The sequence below is a fragment of the Condylura cristata genome, unplaced genomic scaffold (assembly GCF_000260355.1).
Source record: "Condylura cristata isolate star-nosed mole 26May11 unplaced genomic scaffold, ConCri1.0 scaffold00002, whole genome shotgun sequence".
Classification (NCBI taxonomy): domain Eukaryota; kingdom Metazoa; phylum Chordata; class Mammalia; order Eulipotyphla; family Talpidae; genus Condylura; species Condylura cristata.
Genome location: NW_004567103.1, coordinates 45,719,501 through 45,743,388, shown reverse-complemented (window position 1 = coordinate 45,743,388; position 23,888 = coordinate 45,719,501). Strand labels below are relative to the sequence as shown.

The 23,888-nt window shown below is 35.7% G+C and overlaps 1 protein-coding gene across 2 annotated transcripts in view; it reads right to left on the bottom strand.

Annotated features, from left to right (window-relative positions):
- METTL8 (methyltransferase like 8) overlaps positions 1 to 23,888 on the bottom strand; it is a 73,471-nt gene that overhangs the window by 14,308 nt on the left and 35,275 nt on the right. For both annotated transcript variants that reach the window (XM_012725882.1, XM_012725874.1), the window contains exons 3-5: positions 23,371 to 23,533; positions 12,499 to 12,590; positions 1,465 to 1,817 (exon numbers count right to left, since the gene is read on the bottom strand). In XM_012725882.1, coding sequence (XP_012581336.1) covers positions 1,465 to 1,817; positions 12,499 to 12,590; positions 23,371 to 23,513 — 588 coding nt within the window. In that variant the 5' untranslated portion in view covers positions 23,514 to 23,533. The remainder of the gene's footprint in view (positions 1 to 1,464; positions 1,818 to 12,498; positions 12,591 to 23,370; positions 23,534 to 23,888) is intronic.

The window sequence follows — 23,888 nt, the reverse complement described above, 5'->3', positions numbered from 1 at the left end:
AACTTCAAAAAAAAAAAAAAAATCAAACTTGGCCCTCCCTGGTGTTGCAGCGGGTTAAAGCACAGCACTAAGAAGCTAAAGCCACTTCCGCATGAATTCGATCCCCGCCTGCCCCAGAGGTGACCCACATGGTACAGCAGACCTCTCCTGACCAGCCCGCTGCTCCCCTCAGCGTACTTCATCCATCTACCTGTTCTGCTCCCCATTCTGTCACTGGTGAATCCTCTCACCCTCTACATCTCTAGCCTGTACCCCAGTTCTGTATGAATAAATAAATAAATCTTTAAAAAAAAAAACTTCACTGGTATGTAAAATTACCCCTGCAAGTTAGAAATTAATACAAATTTTAAAAAGTTAAAATCACAAATGTACAAACTGATTGGTTAAAGACTTGAGTTCTTAACTATATTCTATGGACAATGGTACGTGAACACTTACTTATATTTGATCATTTTCCCCTAAAAATATGGATAAATAATAAAGTTATATTATTGCTTTATGAAATAAGGAGTGTTCATTTGTAAATTACTTGTAAAAATATTAGCAAAGGAAGTATGATCATTACATGAAGTCACTTGGATATAAAAGCACAAAATACTTAATATGTACCAAAATATTACTGATAGCCATCTTTTTACTGATTGTGATCTTTTAACTTGTACTTTGCTCATTTTACTTCAATAAGCACACTTTGTTAACCAGAAATAAGTAAGTACAAAAAAATTAAATAGGGCCTCACTGGTGGCATAGGGGTTAAGTGAGTCTCAGTGCTGTCACACCATCACTGCTGCGGCCTGAGTTCAATTCCTGGCCAGGGACCAAACCCAGCAGGCCTCTCCTGTCTCACTCACTGCTCCTCTCAACAGTGTATTTCAGTCAGTCTGCCTATTCTGCTCCCAACTCCGTCTCTGGTGAATCCTCTCGCCCCTTAACCCCTGGAACTCTGGCCTACACCCCATGATTTGTATGCATAACTAGGAATAAATTTGGGCTTCTCTAGTGGCACCAGGATTAAAGACACAGTGCTATCAAGCTATCATATGCCACTGCATGAGTTCCATCCTGTCAGGGAACTAAACCGCATGACAAAGCAGACCTCTCCTGTCTGGTCTGCTGCTCCTCTCAGCAGGGGATTTCAGTATATCTGCCTGTTTAGCTCCCCACTGTCTCTGGGGAATCCTCTCACGCTCATCCCCCCACTTCTGGCCTACACCCCAGTTCTTGGATGCATACATAAATGACTCTTTTAAAAAATATATAAAAATTAATTTTAAAAAATTAACCAATGATGATGGCACATGGGTGACTTGGTGATGGGAAACCCGCAGGGATTACAATTGAGATGGAAAAAAAAAAATGTACAAAATGATGCAAAAATAAACTTTTGTAATAAAAAAAAATTAACCAATGAATTTTAAAAAGTAAAATTATTTGCAAACCTTCTTTGGCCCTGCAGTACAGTACCTCTAGGATTCTGAAAGTGGCCTTGCTGCCCGGAAATTCCATCTTCAGAGGCACTTTTCTGTGTTTTTTAGAGTCCAGAAGGAGTAAGTCTGATTCTGGTTTGCTTTGACTACCTGATGAACCAGAACTTCTCTCTTTGGGCATAGTATGGCACAGCATTCTTGAGAAACAATCTGTAGCATTACTTTCAACATAATCCCATGGTAATTTTCTCGCCTTCTCTTTAGTTTTTTGATCAGTTGGAAGAATTTCAGGAAATTCCCTCAATAACCAATTACGATCTTTGAAAAATTTATTCTTATGAATCTTGTAAAATGTGTCCCAATATTTACTGGCTTCACTTTCATATTTAACTAAAAAAAAAAGAGAGAAAAAAGGGATTTATTTTACTATGAATTCTATCTACTATTAGTTACTTCCTCAGTAATGAAATCTAATCATTAAATACTGGTAAATATTATATACATTATTTATTAGTTATAACAATTATATTTATTATTAAGTTTAATATCATTTTATGTATCTGACATTTTCATCTCAAAGATTGCAACTACAGAGTATTAATTCTCAAAATATGACAATGTGTAGGGTATATAGTTTTAGCTTTGAAAACTCCCTTCTGTCTTGATAGTTAAGCCAATACATTTTTATGAGTAATGTAATCACTGCAAGCTATTTTCTACAGTCTAATTTTGGAATCTTAATAATCAGTTTTACCAATAACCTGTAAAAATTCTACTGGCATAGGGAAAGGAAACCTCATTTTTGTCTCTGAAGTGCAGTTTCAACATTGCAAATTGGCAATCAGATAAGAAATTGTGGAATTATAAATGTCATAATTCTAGAGCCAAACAATCCACTGAAACAATTCACTGCATCAGATGAACCCTCCCTGCTGTTTTACATCTAAAGTAAGAAAAGCACAGAGAAATGAACCCACTTGTTCCAAGTCCAGGAGTCCCGTCACCTTAGGACCAGGACTCTGCTTCTGACTACTACAGGCTAGGGGCCATCCCATAGCCTCACTCTCTTGTAACCTCCTCCGCAGTTCTTCCCAGTGGTATCTCCTCTCCCAATATGACAACTTAGTGAGCACATCTGAGGCCTTCTTAGAAGAAATACATATTTTATGACGACGTCCCTTAGCTTCCTGGATTTCAGGGTCAGGGTTGGTCAACAGTTTCAGAACTTCAGACAATTCTTAGCTTTCTGCTTTTTCCTACCTGTACCTTAAATTAATAAAATAATTTCACTCATTCATTCAATATTTCTTGGATATTACTATGTAGTAGGCCTAATGTCTGGGTTAAGAATTACTTTCAGGCCTCTCCGGTGGTGCAAGGGGCAATGTTTAAAGCACAGCACTAGAAGCTACCCTCAGTTACTACAGCAGGAATTGGATCCCCAACCAGAGGTGATCCACATGGCCCAGCAGACCTCTCCTGTTTTGCCCTCTGCTCCCCTCAGCAGCATATTTCAGTCAGTCTGCCTTTTCTTCTCCCCACTCTGTCTCTGCTGAATCCTCTCACTGCCCTGTACCTGCAACTCTTGTATGCATAAATAAAATAAATCTTTAAGAAAATACTTTCCCCTAATCTAGACACACAACATCAATGCTTCAAAGAATGAGAAAGATTCTATTTATATAGAGTCATTTCCAAGATATAGTATTACATGAAAAAGCAAAGTGTAGAATAGATACAATCATTTGTTAGAAAAAACAAATGTTGTATGTGCATATACAAAAGAATACATACATATGTTTACTTGTATGGGTACAGACTACTTTGGTTGGAAGGACAATCACATAATTAGTAACACTGGTTGCCTCTAATGAGGGTAACTGAGTAACTGGGCACCAGGTCATTAGAGAGAAATTTTCCATTTGAATTTTAATTTATTCTCAAAATTAACTAAACTAATTGGCTCATCTCTTTCATAATTTTAAAGAAGGCCTTGCCCTCAAAACAGCAATTGCCTGTTACCAGGTTCATATTTGATACAGATAACCTGGCCTAAAGCCCTTGTATTTTTCATTTTCATCTTTACGGCCTTCTACCATGATCTCCTCCCATCTGGTCACAAGACGTCCTTCCCATCAAGGCTGGATTGATTTGGCAGCAGGACTGCTATAAAGACAGAAACTCCATCTGTACTTAGGGTCTGAGAAATGAAAGTGGATCTCTGTAACTATAAAAGAATTATGTGATGTTGAAGTCCAAATCAGGTTCACATCTGCACTAATGGAAATAGGCCTACTTACGGTTAACCTAAAAATGTTATATTTTTAGATCAGCTTAAAATAATTCTATGTCTACTTTCAAAATCTGAAGTATATCTCATATACTTGTAAGAAAACAAAACATTCTAAAAATCACATTCAGATGGAATTAGAAAACTATCAATTTTCCCCAGGGTCTTCTTTACCTTCTTGACTATCTTTACTTTTAAAATTATTTGTAACACATTCTGGTGCTAAAAGATTTGTCAACCTAATAAAATGTAATCACTGAGGAACACCTATGTTTAGGTAACCAATCTCTGTCTGAGTTTTCAATACCAAGCAACTTGTGAAGTGAATCTGAGCCTCATAGTACCTAGAATGTTACCTATATGTTGCTTAACTTGTGGGGTTATTCCCTTACAAATTAATTGGGATGGGGCAAACATTAGGGATAGAAATTGAAAGAAAGGGTGTTTACATCAATACTATAAGAGAAATAAATTTATAAGGGAAATAAACTCAAATATACAATAACATAGGGCGGGCTAAGCAAATCTGGTAGGTCCAAAGAGAGTAATCCTATCTAAATAAAATTTAAAGGATAATATTTTTAAGAGAAAACATTCAGATCCATTTTTAGTGTTCTGAGAAACTTACAATGTGTCCTATGATTCAGCAACTTGTCTCCTAGGAATTTACCCAAAGAACACAAAAACACTAATTCAAAAGCACACCTATGTTTATTGCAGCATTGTGTATAATAGCCAAGATATGGAGACAACTTAAATGTTCAAAACAGATAAATGGATCAAGAACGTGTAATATATATTATTAGTCAGAAATCATAAAAAAGATATGTGGCCACAGGTGGCAACATAGATGGAGCTGGAAGGAATTATGCTAAGCAAAATAAGTGAGAAGGAAAAAAAGAAAAGTATTGAATGGTTTCACTTACAAATGGGATATGGAGAACTAAACAAAGGGTCAGGAAAAAGATAAAACTTGCAAGCTGACCATAGATCTGAGTTACACAGCAGGAGAAAAAGGGATCAAATCAGGAGGTAGAAAAGCACAAGAGACTATGGTGATGGATTATGGATGCTATGGTGGTGGAAGAACTATGGGGATTACACTCGAGGGGAGAAATCAAATATAGTCCAAAAATTAGCAATGATATAAGAATATAAACAAATTTAACAAAAAGAAAGAAAACACACGAAACATCTGTAATTTTAAATATCCTTTTATAATCATTCACAACAATCATGAAAATCTAGAGTAATGATAACAATTTACTAATAGTTTTCAATTTTGCAGTTTTATCTCTACCTTACACAAAGATAAAGAATCTTACTTGAATTTTTCATTCAACTTATCTACAGAGTTTCCACATTTCATGAAGGAGTAGCTCTAAAGCCTATTCAAGCTCTAAAGAGTCTATGTACTTTCCTATTAAGCCCTATTAATTTATGGCGAATACTTAACATCATCTGTTCTATAAACTACAAAATCTTGGCTCAAATTTACTATCATAAATATACAACCTGTACTACTGTTTTAATTTCTACAGTTTACAAAAGAAGGTGAACCTATACTGAGGTAAAGAGAATCTGGCTCAGATACCAAATTTATAATGTATCTATATTCAACTCTAGCCTCTGCAATCTTAAAAAAAGATCTGGTTACTATTAGCAAATGATGGCCAAGCTCTGCTAATATAAACATTTTCAAGCCTTTTTCCAGTATTTCTCACTCAGAAATTTACTTAACAATTGCACTATGTCAAATGATGTACTTGATTTTTTTACCTTTAACAAAAACCTCTCAGACACATTATTATTTCAACATATAGTCAAAGAAATTAAAGGGCATGGAGAATAATAAATTTCCCCAAGGTCACCTAGCTAGAAGGAGCAAAACCAGCATCTGGACCAACTGTATTGGACTTTAAAGTTCATTTTTGGTCCAACCACTATAGAAAGCTGTGTAAAAGTTCCTTAAACTCTAAAAATGAAGTTACCATATGACCCAGCAATTCCACTCCTACGAATCTACCCAAAGGACACAAAAACATTAATTCAAAAGGATACGTGCACCCCTATCTTTAATGTAGCACTATAAAACAGGTAAGATATAGAAACAACTCAAATGCGTAAAAACAGATGACTGACCAAGATGTTTTATGCACACACATACAGGAATATCACATACTATTCATATCACATACTATTCAGCAATCAAAAAAATAAACTCATGCTATTCATAGCTAGAAGGGATTATGCTTAGTGAAATAAGCTAGAAGAGGGCTCTCCCTGGTGGTGCAACAGGTTAAAATGCAGCATTATGATGCTAGCATCAGCTGCTTTAGCACAAGTTCAATCCCCAGCTAGGAAGGTGACCCACAAGGTGCAGAAGACTCCTGTCTTGCCTGCTGCTCCCCTCAGCAGTGTACTTCAAGGATCTGCCAGTTCTGCTCCCCACTCTGTTCCTGGTGAGTCCTCTCACTGCCCCAGCACCTCTGGCCTGTACCCTAGTTCTGAACGCACAAATAAATAAATCTTAAAAAAAGAAAGAAAGAAAGAAAGAAAGAAACCAGAAGGAAAAAGAAAAGTATCAGATGGCTTCATTTATAGAGGGAAAATAAAGGAACCAAATAAGGCATCAGGGAAAACAACAACAATAAAAAATCAGCAGCCTACTATAAATCAGACACAGCCTACATGGGAGGAGGGAGACAGGGATCATAACAGGAGAGGGAGGGGCACAAGGGATTACGGTGACAACGCATGGGTGAATTGGTGGTGGGAATTACCCCAAGAGGAGAAAGTATATATTGTACAAAAATGAACAATGATGTAAAATATATACATACAATTTTTTTTTAATTTCAGGATTTTAACCATACACTATACTGCCATCCTAACACAAAATCAGTATCTGAAAATAATCTATTTCTGATTTTGTACTTCCTTCTAAATATGAAGCATTGAGCTCAAATCAAAAGTTAGTGATTTATTTATAAGTAACTTGTGAAGATAATGTTGATCATAATGAACTTTCAAAGAAGCAGGACAGGAACACAGAATTAAACTGCATTCTTTGAATTATATAAAGAATAATCTATACAAGGTTGTATCAGGATATTACAATGAGGAGTGAAATATAAAAAGTTCTGTGAGAGCAGATGGGTTTGTGGGGAAGAAACAAAACAAAAAAACAGCACATAGGATGGGTTGCTACCTGGGCGAAACCTTTTATTTTTCTTTTTTAATGGTATACTTTCTTTCAACAGCATCTCTAGTCAAAGCTGGGAAACCCATAGTACTCAGTAATGTGTGACGGCTTTGTAAACCTCAGAGGGAGCTCAATCGAACTCAAAATTATGTTAGTTGGGAAACACAGTAAACACCTTTAGTGCAGATTTAATTTCTTTGCTGCAGGAATATCTGTGATAATAGGGGAACTAGAAAACTACTTTCTACCCATGAGTGAAATTTCAGTTTCGAAGTGCTATAAACTCATCTCAAATTCAGGTCAACAAAGATTAAAGAACAGAGTATGGAGAAATCTGCTCTAAATAGGTATATTAATGATCAAGTTTTCTTGGAGAAGCAATTTTTCCTTCACTTTCTTATGTTGCTGATTCAGAGTTAGCTGCTCTATGCCAATAGCAGTAAAAGGGATATAGTGATCTGTTTAATCACAGTCAGATAATGCAAAGTCTCTCAATTATTCACTTATTAAATTCAATACTGTTGAGTGGAAGAAAGAATATACCACACTAACTCTACTTAAATATTCAGAATTCACTCTGAATCACACTGAATATCACAACTAAGAAATTGAATTAAACCATTTATGTATCTGACATATATGATATGATTAATCTGAATTATGAAAATTTATTCCATTGCAATGTTAACAAAAAGCAATTTAAAGTTATTTTTGCACATCAATTACGCAAATACCTGAGCTCTCAAAGTTGAAAATTTCCACTTGTCACTGATAAGTTCATTGTCTAATAAAAATCTGAAAGCTATGAAATGAAAAGTATATTTCTAAGAGCAATGCATGAAATTTTAAAGAACCCACAGCCAATTTATAAACAAGAACCTTAAATTTACCAGCACATAAAACTTCAGCTACTCTTTTAAGTGATAAGATAATCACAAGGTATGGAGGGATTAATTCTTTTACTATTTTGCTTGATATAGATAACTCACCCTAAGTAGGCAATTACTTACATGGATATTTTTTTTTTAAAGATTTTATTTATTCATACAGAACTGGGGTACAGGCCAGAGATGCGGAGGGTGAGAGGATTCACCAGAGACAGAGCGGGGAGCAGAACAGGCAGATAAACTCAGTACACTGCTGAGGGGAGCAGCGGGTGGGTCAGGAGAGGTCTGCCACGCCATGTGGATCTCCTCTGGGGCAGGCGGGGATCAAACTCATGCGGAAATGGCTTAAGCTTCTTAGTGCAGTGCTTTAACCAGCTGCGCCACCAGGGAGGGCCTTACATGGATATTTTTAAGTAAAAATAGCAGCTGTCTCATGGGGATTACAACTGAGATGAAAAAATGCACAACATGAAGAATGATGCATAAAAAAAATTAAAAATAATAATAAAAATTTTTAAAAAAACATAGCAGCTGCCTTTGTTATTAGATTTTAGGAGTCATTACATTTGCTATATAGCCAGCTGCAGTAAAATTCAAAAGCTGCCAAATATATCTCTTTCATTTCTCTGAATTAACCTGCTTTTAAAAGTAAAGTGGGGCCCTCCCTGGTGGTGCAGCAGGTTAAAGCACAGCACTAAGAAGCTAAAAGCCACTTCAGCATGAGTTCGAACCCCGTCCCAGAGGTGATTCACATGGTGCAGCAGACCTCTCCTGACCCGCCCGCTGCACCCCTCAGTTGTGTATTTAGTCACTCAGTCTGTTCTGCTCCCCACTCTGTCTCTGGTGAATCCTCTCACTGGGCCTGTACCCCGGCTCTGTACGCATAAATACATCTTTTTTTTTTTTTTTTAAAAAGTAAAGTAAGTAACAAAACAATTTAAAATAAGTTACCAAGAGCAAATATGGAATTAAAAATTACTAATCTAGGTATCTACTGAAAGCAGCATTACTAATAGACACCTGGATGTAATACATTTTAATCAGGGAAATGAAATGTAAACCTTCCCATCGCAAAGATTACAGTATTTGCAATGTTTAAATTCTTATTTTCAGAATAGTGAGGTTGTTTCCTGGCTTTAGTTCTCACCAATAGCTCAGACAATAGGTAAGAAATGGCAAATGGGAGTGACAGGAGAGACTACCACACACAAAGACCAAAAGACATGTTCACAAGAGTTGGCCAGGATGGGAGAATAACCAGTATTTCCTCCCTATGGGATTAAAATAAGTGAGATAAGATCAGTGATGTTGTTCATGACCTGCAGAGGGAGTACTGTCTGATGGGAGAAAACTGGATTTCAAAAACTAGGATCTCCTAGATAAGAAGCGCAGGTGTTCAACAGGCACTGGGTGAAGAATTAAATCAGTTTCCTTTGGGCTTTCCATAGAGCTTTTAGACCTATTCCCTTTGACCTATATTCATCGAAGACATTAAATATAAAATCAGAAATATCATCTATGGCTTCTGCCTAGTAGGTCAATGACCCGTTGGCAGAGACTGCACTGATTGATTGGTGGGTAGGTAGGTACTTAACTCTCACTGTCATGTCCTGTCACTCAACATAGTTCCTCAGAACAAAAGTCTTTCTTTGCCACTCTCACAGTATCCTTAGCACTTCAATGCGATGAATGGTCACCCAAATAGTAGTATTCCTTCCCTTGTAGCAGTTCTCCAACTTGTATGAAGTCCATGGCACTGAGTAGTGTTATGTGGGGGGACCTAGCAGAAACCTTAACCACCATGAATCATTTCAAATTGGAATCTTTTGTTCTGTGTCTCCATGGCAGCCAGAAAACAAGCTCAGAAAAAGACTGGACATGCTAATAAGCAAACCAAATGCTTCAAAGCAGTATCATCAGTCCTCTCCAGCCTGCTTTTCCTGCTTCTATAGAGAGAGACCAGTCACCACCTTTCTATTTCAGTCACACTATGGTTCTGTGGGAACTGTCATTTTCCTTTACTGTGGTTTCCAGGGCCCTAAAATAACCTTCTCATTAGCTTCACTCAAGTTCATTGTTAACATAAATAGGCCAAAATAGGCAGCCATGTACAGGGCAATTTAAGGGAACATTATCAGCACTGCTCATCTATTTATGTTCTAAACAGAAATATTCAAAAGAGCATGACAAAAAGCCTTGGTTTTTCATATTATCAGGAAATATATCATGGATAATTTTTAACTTCCTGGAAACAAATTAAGATGGCTGATAACTTTTAATTTAGTTTAGGCTTGACTCTTTTTGTCACATCCAGGTGGCCACTAGCAGAAGCTTGAGTAATGTGGAAAATATGTCTGCGCAGCTGCTGGCAAAGAAGCAAAATTATACTTCCTCAGAAACAGTGTGACAGTTTCTGCAAAGGAATGCAATGTTGGCTGATTTGTAAGCAGAACTGCCACTGGTATGCACCCTCAAATCCAATCCCAACACTCCCTGGCCATAGCCCACTCTGGGACTGTGTGGCTGAAGCTAATAAAAATAAAATGATTCCACTGTGGATCAGGTGTGCTTATTTTCTGTCTTCTCTCCAGGACTCATGTTTAGGAGAAATAGCTCTAAAGGGATAGATAGCAAGTAATGCCAGAGGATAAGAGAAGTTACCAAAAGATGCCAGAGAATAACATAGGGAAGTATGCCCCCCTTCACTGTTTAGGTCAGCTAATAAGGGCTGTCTCATTAGCTGTTTCCACAGCTATATTCACTTCAAACTTTAGACTCGATTGTACAATAAAGTCATTTAAAAAAGTTGTTAACTATAAGTAGGACTACAATTTTCACTGAGGACAAATGCAAACATTTTTCTCTGGGGAATTTTAAGAAGGCTGATTAATTTGGAAATAAAAATTGTCTCACAGACTGGGCAAATACTTTCTGTAAAGGACCAAACAGTAAATAATTTTGGGGGGCTATATAGTTGCAACTATTCAACTCTAGCTAGAGCTCAAATGTAGTCATGGATAATATGTAAACAAATGAGTGTATCTGTGTTCCAGTAACCGTTTGCTTAAAAAAACAGGCAGTGGCTAGATTTGGCATGGCCAGAGTTTGTTGACAATTGCTTTACAGGTACACTGACATTGCTATCAAAGTGGTTAAGTCACAATGATCACCAGAATCAAGTTGTTCTGGCAAAACTAATCTATGGTATAAGAAGACACAGTAGTGGTTGTGCTTTGTGGGATATGGGGGATTCAGGAAAATACTATATTTGAAACAGAGCATGAAGAAGCTTCTGGGTTACTGGTAATATTGTTTCTTGATGTGGGTGTTAGGGAATTTTATTGCATTTTGTGAGAATTGATTTACGAGTTGTGTGAATGCTACTTCAATAAACTATTCTTTAACTAACAAACAACAAACAAACAAAAAACAACCAAGCTGCTTTAAAGGACAAATCATTAAAAAAAAAAAATCAGGTAGAAAAGCCTATGTAGAATATAGGGGTTGGGCAAAGTGTTTGTGGGTTTCCAGCTATGCAGAAAGAAGAACATAGTTCAATTTTCATTTTTTTTTTTTAGTGTGCTCTTAAAAAAACATTAGTAGTAATAAAACAAAACATGTTACATAAAATGTACCATCTTAACTATTTTAAGTGTATAGTCTAATTGTATTAAATATATTCATAATATCGTGAAAACATATGTCCAGGACTTTTTCATCTTGCAAATCTGAAACTTTAAACAATAAACAACAACCCTGTTTTTTTTTTTCCTCGCCTCTCAGCCCTGCAACCACTACTCTACTTTCTGTTTCTATGAACCTGATTTCTTTAGATACTTCATGTAAGGAGAATCATACAGTATTGCCTGATTCAATTAGTTAGCATAAAGTGCTCAAAGTTCATCCTGGTTAGAGAACCACTGTATGTATAGCCATATTTTACTGTTCCACTTATCTGTCAAGGAACATTCTTCCTCCTACTGCCTATTGTGAATAGTGTTGTTATGAACATGAATGTGCAAATAGCTCTTCAAGACTCTGTTTTCAATTTTTTTGGCTATAGATCCAAATGGGATTGCTAGATAATAATCTAGTTCCATTGTTAATTTTTTTGAGTACTTCCACCTTGTTTTCTATACAGGTCATACCATTTTACAAGTCTGCCATTTTCCACCTCCTCACCAACACTTGCAGTTTTCTTGTTTTGTGGTTAGGCCAACTTTTTTGTGGTTAGGCCTTATTCCAATTAAACTCTAAACATAAAAATATCCAAGAAAAATTCATTAACTTTATATTTCAAACTTTGTGTTTATCCTAAAAGACCAGTGACATTTTGATATGACTTCCCCATCTTCCAAGTTTTTGAATTTATTGAACATGCCTATCAAGTGCACAGATACATGATTGTACAGCAAGAAAGAATTTTAAAGTTATATGTTCATGTCCTGTTTGAAAAATGACCTGTGTGTATTTCCCAGAAAAGGCAGTATATGATGATCGAAAGAGTAGGTATAGGGTGAATATATAATGTATTTCATTTTGATCCCACTACATATCTATATAGGTAGAGACTAAAGCTCTCCAAAAACAATGAAACAATTAGGAGAAAAAGAGAGTGAGGTCTAAACTGAAATCAGCAGATGGTAAGACAAAAGTTGGGCTCCAAAGGCTACCACATAGTGTGTCTACCTTGTTCTTCCAAAAGGACTCGTACAGCTGAATTTTCCTCTACTTTTTTTCTGGCTGCCTCTTCTTCTTCTTTTGACCACTGCATATGATCCCTATCAAAAAAATAAAAATACTGTACAATGCTTTACCATTAAAGAGGAAAGACGCAATCAAAGGACGCAGCTTTGATTCTAGACTAGCCAATGATACATAATAAATGATACATATTAATTAATGGTACATACATAAATGATACATATTACTTCCATGTCAAAAGATTATTTCATGTCACATGTTCCTTCTGATAATACTGGTCCAATCCTGGAACTCTGAATCTTGGAACTCCTACCATTCTCTTGCTTAATAGTGCAACCATTCTCTGGTTATAGTGTAAGCTGCACCCACCTTTTGAAAATAGCTGCTGAATAATGCCCCAGGAACACTAGGTACCTGATTATCTGGGTGCTGGCATGGCATGCTGTTTACTCTAAAGCTAAATTTATTTTTCATTTGTTAATTTATGAACAAAGTATTCTTCCTGGTGGTGCAGGGGTTAAAGTCTCAGTACTACTAAACTATTGCCAGCCACTAGGGCATGCCTATGGTCCCCAGCCAGGGAATTACTCTACATGTCAAAGCAGATCTCTCCTGTCTGGCCCACTGCTCCTCTCAGCAATGTATTTCAATGGATCCATCTGTTCTGCTTCCCACTCAAACTCTACTGAATCCTCTCTCACACACACTCTCACCTCTGCACCTCTGGCTGACACCCCAGTTCTTACATACATAAATAAAATTAAACCTTTATATACTGTTGCAGGGGTAATGAGTTGTAGGAGTTAGTGAGTTCTGGGACAAAGGTACTGGCAATGGAAAACATAAAGGAAGATAAAAGAAGGGGAAGCACTATGAAAAAAACTGAAGCTATGACTTGGGAGATGAAGGTGGGAAAGAAAAATAATTACAAGATCTCAAAACTATTGAGGAAGAAGGTAGTAACAATTACTAAATAAGTAGCTGCTTTGGTGGAACTATTGGTACTATTTTAAGTTCTGTTGATGCAATCAGATATGAAAGTGTATATTCCAGTGACCTGGCTATAAATACACCACTGAAAGGTGAGAAACTGCTTTGTATTAAGTATTAAAACTGGTATAATGAAATCCCCAGAGAAGTAAATGATATGCAAAAATCAGAGTATCACAGATGAAAATTTAACCAGTATTATTTCAAATAAAACCCAATCATCTACAATCCAAATACTAATTAAGCAGTTATATCATTTCTATTAATGAAAGAGGTTACAACAGATTACTGTTTTTAAGTATTTTATAACTTGGAATTGCCAAATATACTTTATATTCTATACATATCAATATATAAAATATTATTTATTACATAAGTTTTATTAAAGGCAACAAGTTATTTACAAAACAGTATTAAGACTGAAGACAAGTTTCTCATCTGAATTTCTACAACATATAAAAAAAATCCATTTCCTTGTAAAGAATCAAGCTATGAAACAATGAGAGTAACTTCAGCTTTAAGAATTTTTTTTTTAAGAGATTTATTTACTTATGCATACAAGACCTGGGGTATAGGCCAGAGGTTCAGGGAGAGAAAGGATTCACCAAAGACAGAGTGGGGAACAGAACAGGCTGATGGACTGAAATACACTGCTGAGGGGAGCAGCAGGTGAGACAGGAGAGGTCTGCCACACCATGTGGGTCCCCTCCCTGGATGGGGATCGAATTTGTGCTACAGTGGCTGTGGCTAGCCTCATAGTGCTGTTGCACCACCAGGGAGGGCCCTAAGCATTTATTTTAAACTTTAGTTTAACTTGCTTATTTCAGAGTAGTTCATAGATTTATTTCTTAAATTGCTTTAACTTCCTTATACCGTTCTTTATGTTGCTTCATTTTCTAAACTACTAAGGGAGGGAAATGCTATGCCCTAAACCTCTGCAGTAAAGATTTTTCCATTGTACAATTACAGAATCCCCACAGAAACCTATAAAATGTTCCTACTGTATTTATGGGAACTTCCGCCGACCTGCTGCTTTATGGCTGTTCTTTATATTAAGAGTCTGATTCACATATACCCTACCTAAAAGACAGCAACAAGAATCACGCAAATTTATAAATATTACATTATAATAAAATTTAACCATAAAGACAAATAACTAGCAAACTAAAAATAATCAAGTATTTAACAAGAACTACCACTAAAGGAAAACAGTTTGTACTGTTCGACTTATGAATTGTACTTCTGAGAACTTATTCTAACAAAGTAACTCAAAAGAACAGAGTTCTATACAGAAAAATATCTATATACAAATATTCACTGGAATATCAAATATAATAACAGACAATTGGAAACTATCTCAGCAAGAGGAATGAAAACATTATGGTAACTCAATGAAATATTTTGTAGGCATTTATATAATAAACATGAAGGCTATGTAACAACAAAGTCATGTGTTTATGTAAAATAACATGAGGTTAAGAAAACAGACCCCAAAATTGTATATGTTTTGCAACAACTATATAAAATTACATATACATTGTGTGAGATAAAAACAATTGTTAGAATTAAGAGAAAATGCTTAACTCTCCTTAATATTGTGAAACTGCTTCACCTGAAGATAATTCTTTTAAAACTGTATTTACACAAGTCTATATTGTATGTTTAAGACATATAACAATGGTCACTAAAACTTTGTATCATTTTTTGTGGGAGGAGAGAACCCGGAAATTTTAACAAGAAGGAAGATGTTTTCTAAAATGAGAGTTGAACAGAAAATAGAAACAATATTTTTTCTGAAAACTTGCATTTGAAAAAAAAATCTCAAAAATAAAAGATAAGATTTTGAGTACGAAGGTTTCACAAAATGGCTGGTAAATCTTTGCAATAATCTTAAATCCTATTATCTCAATTTGTGTATTTCCTATCCCTTTCAAATCTAGATGGCAACTGAATGATGATTCCATTTTAAGTTGATGTTGATAAGCTTAAAAGTCTCAATAATTAAGCATTTGGTTTGGTTTGGAAAAGTTAAAACACACACACACACCCCTAGTAATTGTTCAGCTTGGGCTGATATTTTTGAGGCTCCTACCTAATGAAAATTCTTTTGAATATAATGCCATTTCCTAGTACAATTTTTAATTTTTACCAATTGTATATAGCAAGCTATGTGGTTGAAATGTTTTCCTCTTTGTCACTTACTGTATATATAAGTCTCATTATAGAACAAATTTAAAGAAAATTTAACAAAAGCATAGGTAACTAGTAAATTAAAAATACTCTTAGGTAAAAGGAAAAGGGTGTTTCTGCTTAAAACTATGTCAGTAAACCTTAATTCATAATAAGGTCACGTTATAACAACAGAAAAATTTAAAGAGAAAGTCTTAACTTTTATTTACATATCACAATAGATATTAATTTTTCAAGTTTTCTTTCTGTACTTGTGTATATGTACACTAACGTAAGCATCTTTTTTTATAGCTACAAAATCTTCATGACTTTAAAAAGCTATACAGGATTTGTGATTTTGGGCCATGACACAATATCTGGAAATAAGTGGATACTCTACTATTCTGTCATAAATAATGATAAAATGTATAAAGCAACTGTTTTTAGGCATTTTGAAACTGTGCTTCAGATAACACAGGATTGTGATCCTTCAGAGAAGAGAAACACAAAAGGATCCCACATACACCTTGGCTTTCTCTCTAGTGACATATTTAGTGTGGTGTAGAGGAATTGGGGACATAAGAGATGAAAAAGATTTGGTAGAATTTGATTATTAAAGAATAAAGATAGTAAGATGGGGATAGGTGAATGAGACACATTCTTTTAAAAAAAATCCAAACAATACTAATGCATATAAAATATAGTCTTTTATATTTTATCTTAGCTCTCATTCCTATGCCCATCCTTGGATAAACACTAATTAGTATGATGTGAACTTTTCCAGAATTTCTTCTATGTATACAGAAACAAAGGTATGCATAGACATGTAACACATGTACAAGAATTCATCAGTAAAAATGAGGCCATACTAGAGATAGCTTTTGGCAGCTTGCTCTTTTTGTTTAATGACATATCATAATCATCTGATTATCAGTATACATAGTTCTCTCTTATTTTCAGTAACTGTTGCATTGCTCCAAGGTATGAATGTATCCATATGTTTTAATAGTATGATTGAGGTGTAACTAATATACAGTGCTTTTTGGGGGAGGGGAGGCTGAATAGAACACAGTACATTTTTAAAGTGTGTAACTGGTAAGTTTTTACACATGTAGAAATTCATGAGGCCATCACCATAATCAAGATAATGAACATATTCATCACCATCAAGTTTCTTTGTACTCTTTATAATTCTTCTATTTCCTCCCTCTTTGCCACCTCCCCTCTGCCGCCAACCTATTGGCAGCCACTGATCTTGTCTGTCTCCTTAGGTAAGTTTGCATTTTCTAGAACTGTACATTAAGAGTACAGCATAGGCAGGCCCTCCCTGGTGGTGCAATGGGTTAGGACTTAGCACTGCAAGCCAGCTGCACCTGCTTCAGTGCGAGTTCAATCCCAGGCCCTGGAGGTGACCCACATGGCTCTACAGACCTCTCTTGACCTGCCCGCAGCTTCCTTCAGCAGTGTACTTCTTCGATCTGCCTGTTCTGCTCCCCACTCTATCTCTGGTGAATCCTCTCACCTCTGACCTGTACCCCAGTTCTGTACACATAAATAAGTAAATCTTAAAAAAAAAAAAAAAAGAGTACAGCATATGCTTTTATTTTTTTCTTTCAGCACAATTTCTCAAAATTCTTCTATGTTATTGTTTGTATTAACAGTTCATTATTCTATAATTAAGTAGTATTCCAGCACACACACACACACATACACACACACATACATGTATACACACACACATACACAACATAGTTTATTTATCCTTTTACTTATTGGAGAACACCTGTGCTTCTTACAAATTTGTCTATTACAAACAAAGCTTCTATGAACAATCAGGTATGAGTATGTGCATGGACATATGCTTTCTTTTCTCTTGGGTAAATATTTAGGAATATAATCAGTTGAATCATGTAATAGGCAAATGCTTAATTTTTAAGAAACTGCCAAACTGTTTCCCAATGTGGTTTTACCATTTTATATTCCTAATAGTAGTATCTAAAAAGCTCCAATTCCTCTACATCCTTGCCAGCACTTGGTGTGGTCAGTATTTTGAAATTTAGCTATTCTAATAAGTATGTATTATTATTACATTATGACTTTAATTTGCATTTCCTAATGACTAACGATGTTGAGTGTATTTTCATGTGGTAATTTACCATCTGTGTATATTTTTAAAATAAATTTTACTTAGGTAATACTGGTTTATAATATTATATAAATTTCAGGTGTACAGTATTATAATCTGACATTTGTATATGCCACATCATGTTTACCACTTAAAGTTCAGTTTCCATCCATTGCCATAAAATTGATGCCTTTTGCCCAGCCCCTTCTGTTCTATGGTGAACTGTTTGTTCAAATATTTTGCCAATTTTTAGAGTTGTTTGTTTACTACTGAATGCTAAGAGTTTCTTGAATATTTTAATGACTCATCATTAGTAAAAATTAACTTCTGATACAAGCAACAATATGAATAAATAAGCAGGAACTCCACTGGTAGTAGGTAACTTCTATGAGGGACTGAGTTTGGTTTTTGCTTTTGAGATTCATCAGGTATTATGGTAGGTTTTACTTAGGATGTACTCTATTCCTAGGGGGGTTTCCCTTGGGCATTGGATCACTCTCTCAATTCAGCATAAGGTCCTTGAAAATGGTGAACTCTGTGATTTTCCCCACTCTGCTGAGGCCTCAAATTCCATTGCTTTAAGAACATTTATTTTTTAAGGTTCTTTCTCAACCTTTGCTAGGGCTGTCTAATGAATGTTAGTGATTATCTGTCAGCTGACCTTCTTTCCTGAGTACTGCTTCTAAAAGACAAGGTGGGTAGGGAGTCACTCCAAGCCACACAAAAATCTACAGTTCCCTTTTTTTGGTCACTAATTTTTCACTTTTATGAACTTTTTATGTTGTTATTGATAAAGTTTTTCCTTGCTTTCACTGTTTATTCATTTCATTGAAGGAGGAATACTTTTTCAGATTCATTCTACCTTTTTTACTTGGAAGGTTTAGGCTTATATTTAAAGTAATGATCATCTCCTATTTTTCTCTTGAGTACGCCATAGAACTTGGCCCAATGATGAATAAATGTTAAGATACAAAGAATGCTAAGGATATAAAGATAACATTTCATGTTTTGTGATGGTTACTTCTAAGCATGCTGAACAACAGAATCAGATTATTCTCCTAAAATATTTTTCCATTACCCACCATTTACCAGTTTTAAAATATGAAACCTCTCTTTCAACTCAACTGGTTTATTTGCTTGCTTTGGATATACCTCAGTTAATGTCTACATTTTATGATATTCAATTAATTTATTTTCTAAATTAATGTCTACATTTTATGTTACTGTTTGTCTAAGACAAATGGTCTTTATTTGTCAAACCTTACTCATCTCTCAAAGCTCAGCTTAAATCCTACCTACCCTGTGAAGTCATCTTACTGACTTTTCTCCCACCCCCATATTAGGAATCTCTTCCTATTCTGAAGTCCCAGGATCTTTACTGCCTTCACTATATGACCTTGCATACCCCTCATATTGTTTATTTATTTACTGGTATATATCTCTCAATTCTCCATCTAAAAAGGATAACAAGAATGGTGTCTTTTAGTGAGCATTTACTACCACTACCATATTTATCTCTTTAATATAACAACCTATGAAGGAAACTTGCTTAAGTTCATATATGAGAAAGGAATAGAGTCAAGAATTAAATTCAGTTTTGGGTTCTGAAGCCCATGTTTAGGCATTATATTAACTCTCAGTCTAGTTGTAAATGTCTAGTATACATCAACTGAGTCTTATGTTTCTCAATATTGATTCACTTACTCAAATATAGTCATGGGGTATCTATTATATAGAAAGTATAGCCAAGAAGTAGACTTAAGCTAAGTTTGTCTCTGCACAATCATACCATCTAATAAAGATTTAAAAACACATATATAATTAAGACACATCAAAATATGATAAGGTTAATTAATTCTTGTTTATTATGTTATTTCCTTTAAATTACATACACACACACACACAGAGAAATTTAACCCTTACAACAACCCTATGAAGTAGATATTACTCTTACCCATTTTAGAGATTAAGAAACTGAGGCCGGGCCCTCCCTGGTGGCGCAATAGGTTAAAGCACAGCACCATGAAGCTAGCCAGAGCTACTTGAGCATGCACTCAATCTCTGGCCAGGGAGCTGACCCACATGACACAACAGACCTCTTCTGTCTCACCTGCTGCTCCTTTAAGCAGTGTACTTCTGTTAATCTGCCTGTTCTACTCCCCACTCTGTTTCTGGAGAATCCTCTCACTACCCCTGTACCTCTGGCCTGTACTCCAGGTCGTATGCATAAATAAATAAGTCTTTAAAAAAAAAAAAGAAAATGAGGCATAGAGATATTAAGTAACTTCTCACAGCTGGACAACTAATCTGTGCTCTCAAAATCTAGACTTCCAATAACAAAAATCACAATGAAAGAAGATAAATTATTAGGTCTATTTAAAAACTGTGTATGAAATGGGGCAAGAGGACTATAATCACTATATAAAGAATTCAGACTATATGCAAAGTAATTTTTAATACTGGAACTCAATTACAATTCTGGAAACAGTCTACCATTTCTACCTATTTATGCATCTGTCCTTATTTAACCTTGTCTATCTTTCCTTGCTTCATTTGGAGTTCTGTTTTAATCTTTTAAATATTGGTATTCCATGTTAAGATCCCACTTGGAAAAAAATTCTGTTGCTAAAGAAAAGTTTGAAAAACACTGGACTGGATCAAGGGTTCCTAAACCTAGCTGCTCAACAGAAATACTAAAAGAAATACTCAAATGACAAATTCCTGAGTCACACCTTTACACCTAGTGAAATAACAATTCCCCAAGGGATTCTTTTGTGTAGAGGCCAAAACTAGCCTGTGATGTTTGAGAAGCACTGACTCAGAAGACCCTTGATTCCTTGCAAGCCTGTGAAAAAACAGAATTTAAACAGGTAGGCAGGAATCTTAAGCATAAGAGCAGGTGGTAGCAGATGGAAGATTTTGTAGACAGCTAAATCAATATCATCTGATGAAGCAAAAATAATGGAAAATGAGGAGCTAGTTTCGACCAGAAGTTCCTCTGGAGGTTAAGCTGTCTGGCAATTATCTCAGAGCCTACTATAACTATCCATGATGATAGTCAAAATGATTTAACTCAATAACAGTTGAAAAACATCGAATGTGAATCATGCATATAATTAAAAAGTTTCTAGTAATCACATTTAAAAAGTAAAGTTAGGTCCTCTCTGGTGGCGCAGCCGGTTAAAGCACAGCACTGAGAATCTAAAGCCCTTCCGCATGAGTTCGATTCCCGCCTGTCCCGGAGGTGACTACATGGCGTGGCAGACCTCTCCTGACCCACCCGCTGCTCCCCTCATCAGTGTACTTTGTTGATCTGCCTGTTCTGCTCCCCGCTCTGTCTCTGGTGAAGCCTCTCACCACCCCTGAGTCTCTGGCCTGTACCCCAGTTCTGTATGCACAAAAAAAAAAATCTTTAAAAAAATAAATAAATAAAATAAAGTTAATTTTAATAGTATATTTTATTTAATAATATAACCAAAATAATATAATTCAACATGTAATTCAAGACAAAATTACTAATAATATATTTACCTTAGTTTTTATATAAAATCTTCAAAATGTTACAGTACAACTCACTTCACTCTAACCAGGTTTCAATGCTCAATAACCATATGAGGATAGTGTAGAACTAATCAAAAAAGCTCAATTCATTTCCTATTATAACAGATATTCTGTTGCAATAAAAACATAAACATTTCATGGATCACTTTTAAGCCCTAGAGACCCTGCTACCAGGCTAATCAGATAACAATTTTGTCTGCAGATATCATGCCTAACACATAGCTTTACACCTGGCACCCTCTCTCTTCCCAGCAGCAGAGTCTGTGTTCTAGATATATTTACCAGAACGTCCTGTTCCTAAGACCTACTCAAAATACTTAAAACTAAATTTACCATCTCTTCCAAAATTAAATATATATATTACTTCTTTATTTTCCTATTGCTACCAGTCATCCCAGATCAAAACTTCAAATGCTTCCTTTTCCTTTATTCTACAAAAGCACCAAGCTCTATTTAGCCTCCCTTCACAATCTCTCTCATTGCCCCTTTGCTGGTTCTAGTTCTACCTGCTGCTCTGTTCAGTAGACTGTTACCAAACATGTATATACTTTGTACATCATTTCTCTTTAATGGATCCATCATGCCTTATGCTTCAGCTTTGAATTCAGGCCCATGCGCAATCTTTTTCCTAGCCCTAAAGTGGTCTTTATCATTCCAATCTAGTCATTCATCAATCTCCTAGGACAGCTTTTATTTTAGGCAAACTACCTAGTTTCCTGTCTCTTGCATATGCCTTACACTTCCTCGTCTCTGTTTTAGGATTTTCAACCTACCTGGAATGCCTTTATTCCAGCTTCACCTACTCAAGTCATTATTGTACAAATATTTGTGTCAGGTTCTGCATTAGGAAATGGAGATGTAATAGATAACAACAAGCTCAGTTCTTCCTTTTTTTTTTTTTCAGTTCTTCCTTTTATTTAATTTTTAAAAAAGATTTATTTATTTATGTTACAGAACTGGGGTACAGGCCAGAGGTACAGGGGCGGTGATTCACCAGAGAGAGTGGGGAGCAGTACAGGCCGACTGACAAAGTACACTGCTGAGGGGGGCAGTGGGTGGATCAGGAGAGGTCTGCTACACCATGTGGGTCACCTCCAGGGCCTGGGATCGAACTCAAGCTGAAATGGCTTTAGCTTCTTAGTGCTGTGCTTTAATCTGCTGCGCCACCCGGAGGGCCCTAGTTCTTCCTTTTTAAGAAATCCTTTTTTATATGTCAAGTACACTTAATAAATTGAAATAAAAAAATCTTCCTGACTACATCAAATAGAAGTGGTTGTGCATTACTGAGTTGCATTATTGTCTATAAGCATTATAAGGACTCACTGGGCCCTTACAATCTGCTTCTTCCTTTTGTTAACTATCAATTTTTTTCTATAAATACCAATTCATCTTTCCAAACAGAGTGTGAATTTCCTGAAAGTATGGATTGGGGTCATACCAGTGTATTCTTTCTTTCTTTCTTTCCTTTTTTAAACATTTTAGAAGGACAGGTTTGTGAAGAAAAGGACAGGAGAAGACACTTGCACAGTCACAAGTGGGCAGGAAGAGCTGCTGTTGCTGTTTTGCAAAGGGAAAAGGTTTGCAAAAAGAAAAATCTTCATAGTCACGGGCATGCAGGAGAGTTGTCTGCCAGTGTATTCTTTTGGGCACACAGTAAGCAGCAGATACTAAACATACTACATACCACTGCTGAATGACAAGTACTTACAAAAGAGTGCAATGCCTGTGGGACAGGAGGTGGACATATCTAGAAAAAAGATACTTTCTCTCTATCCCGGCAGTATGGAGGCAAATGTGGATCAGAGGTGAGTGTATAGGGCCTGCAAGAACTAAAGCCGGGCAAAAAGTCTGGGAAATTCCATTTTTCAATTCCATTTGTAAAGAAATTCAGAATTGGCAAGACTTAAGTTAGGATTAGTTACCTTGGCTTTGGATCTCTACAACATAAGTAAATAGTTTTAGTGTGATATTAAAATACACATGCATGAGTCAAAGCTGAAAAGATAACTTACCACATGTTATGTTCAAAAACATTGGCTGGATCATTTAAAATTCTTGATCCCAGAGGAACCACTGGGTAATAACCACTTTGGTATCTGTGTGGCACCTTTTTTATCCTTAGACAGGTTATAGAATTTCTCCAAATGACATTCATCCCAATCAGCACCTGGAAAGCTACAAATGAGTAGTCAATATGGAGTAAAGTATACTGCTTATTTAATAGCCAAAAACTGGTTCAAAAGGTTTAAACCTGAGAAAGGATAGAAAATTTAAAATTTTAAATAAAAGAAAGACATGATACCTTCCCTCCTGGAATATTTTTAGGCCAAAAGATGGGAAAAGAATAGGTAGAGTGATATCAATGACATTCTTTTTAAGTCATACATAGACTTTATCAACTTTACTTTGTTTGGTATTTCCTTATTTAATTTTTAGTACATGATCAAAATATGTAAGCCCAGAAAGTAGATTTTATACATTAGAAAGGTATTTATGGCCCTCCCTGGTGGCGCAGCGGGTTAAAGCACAG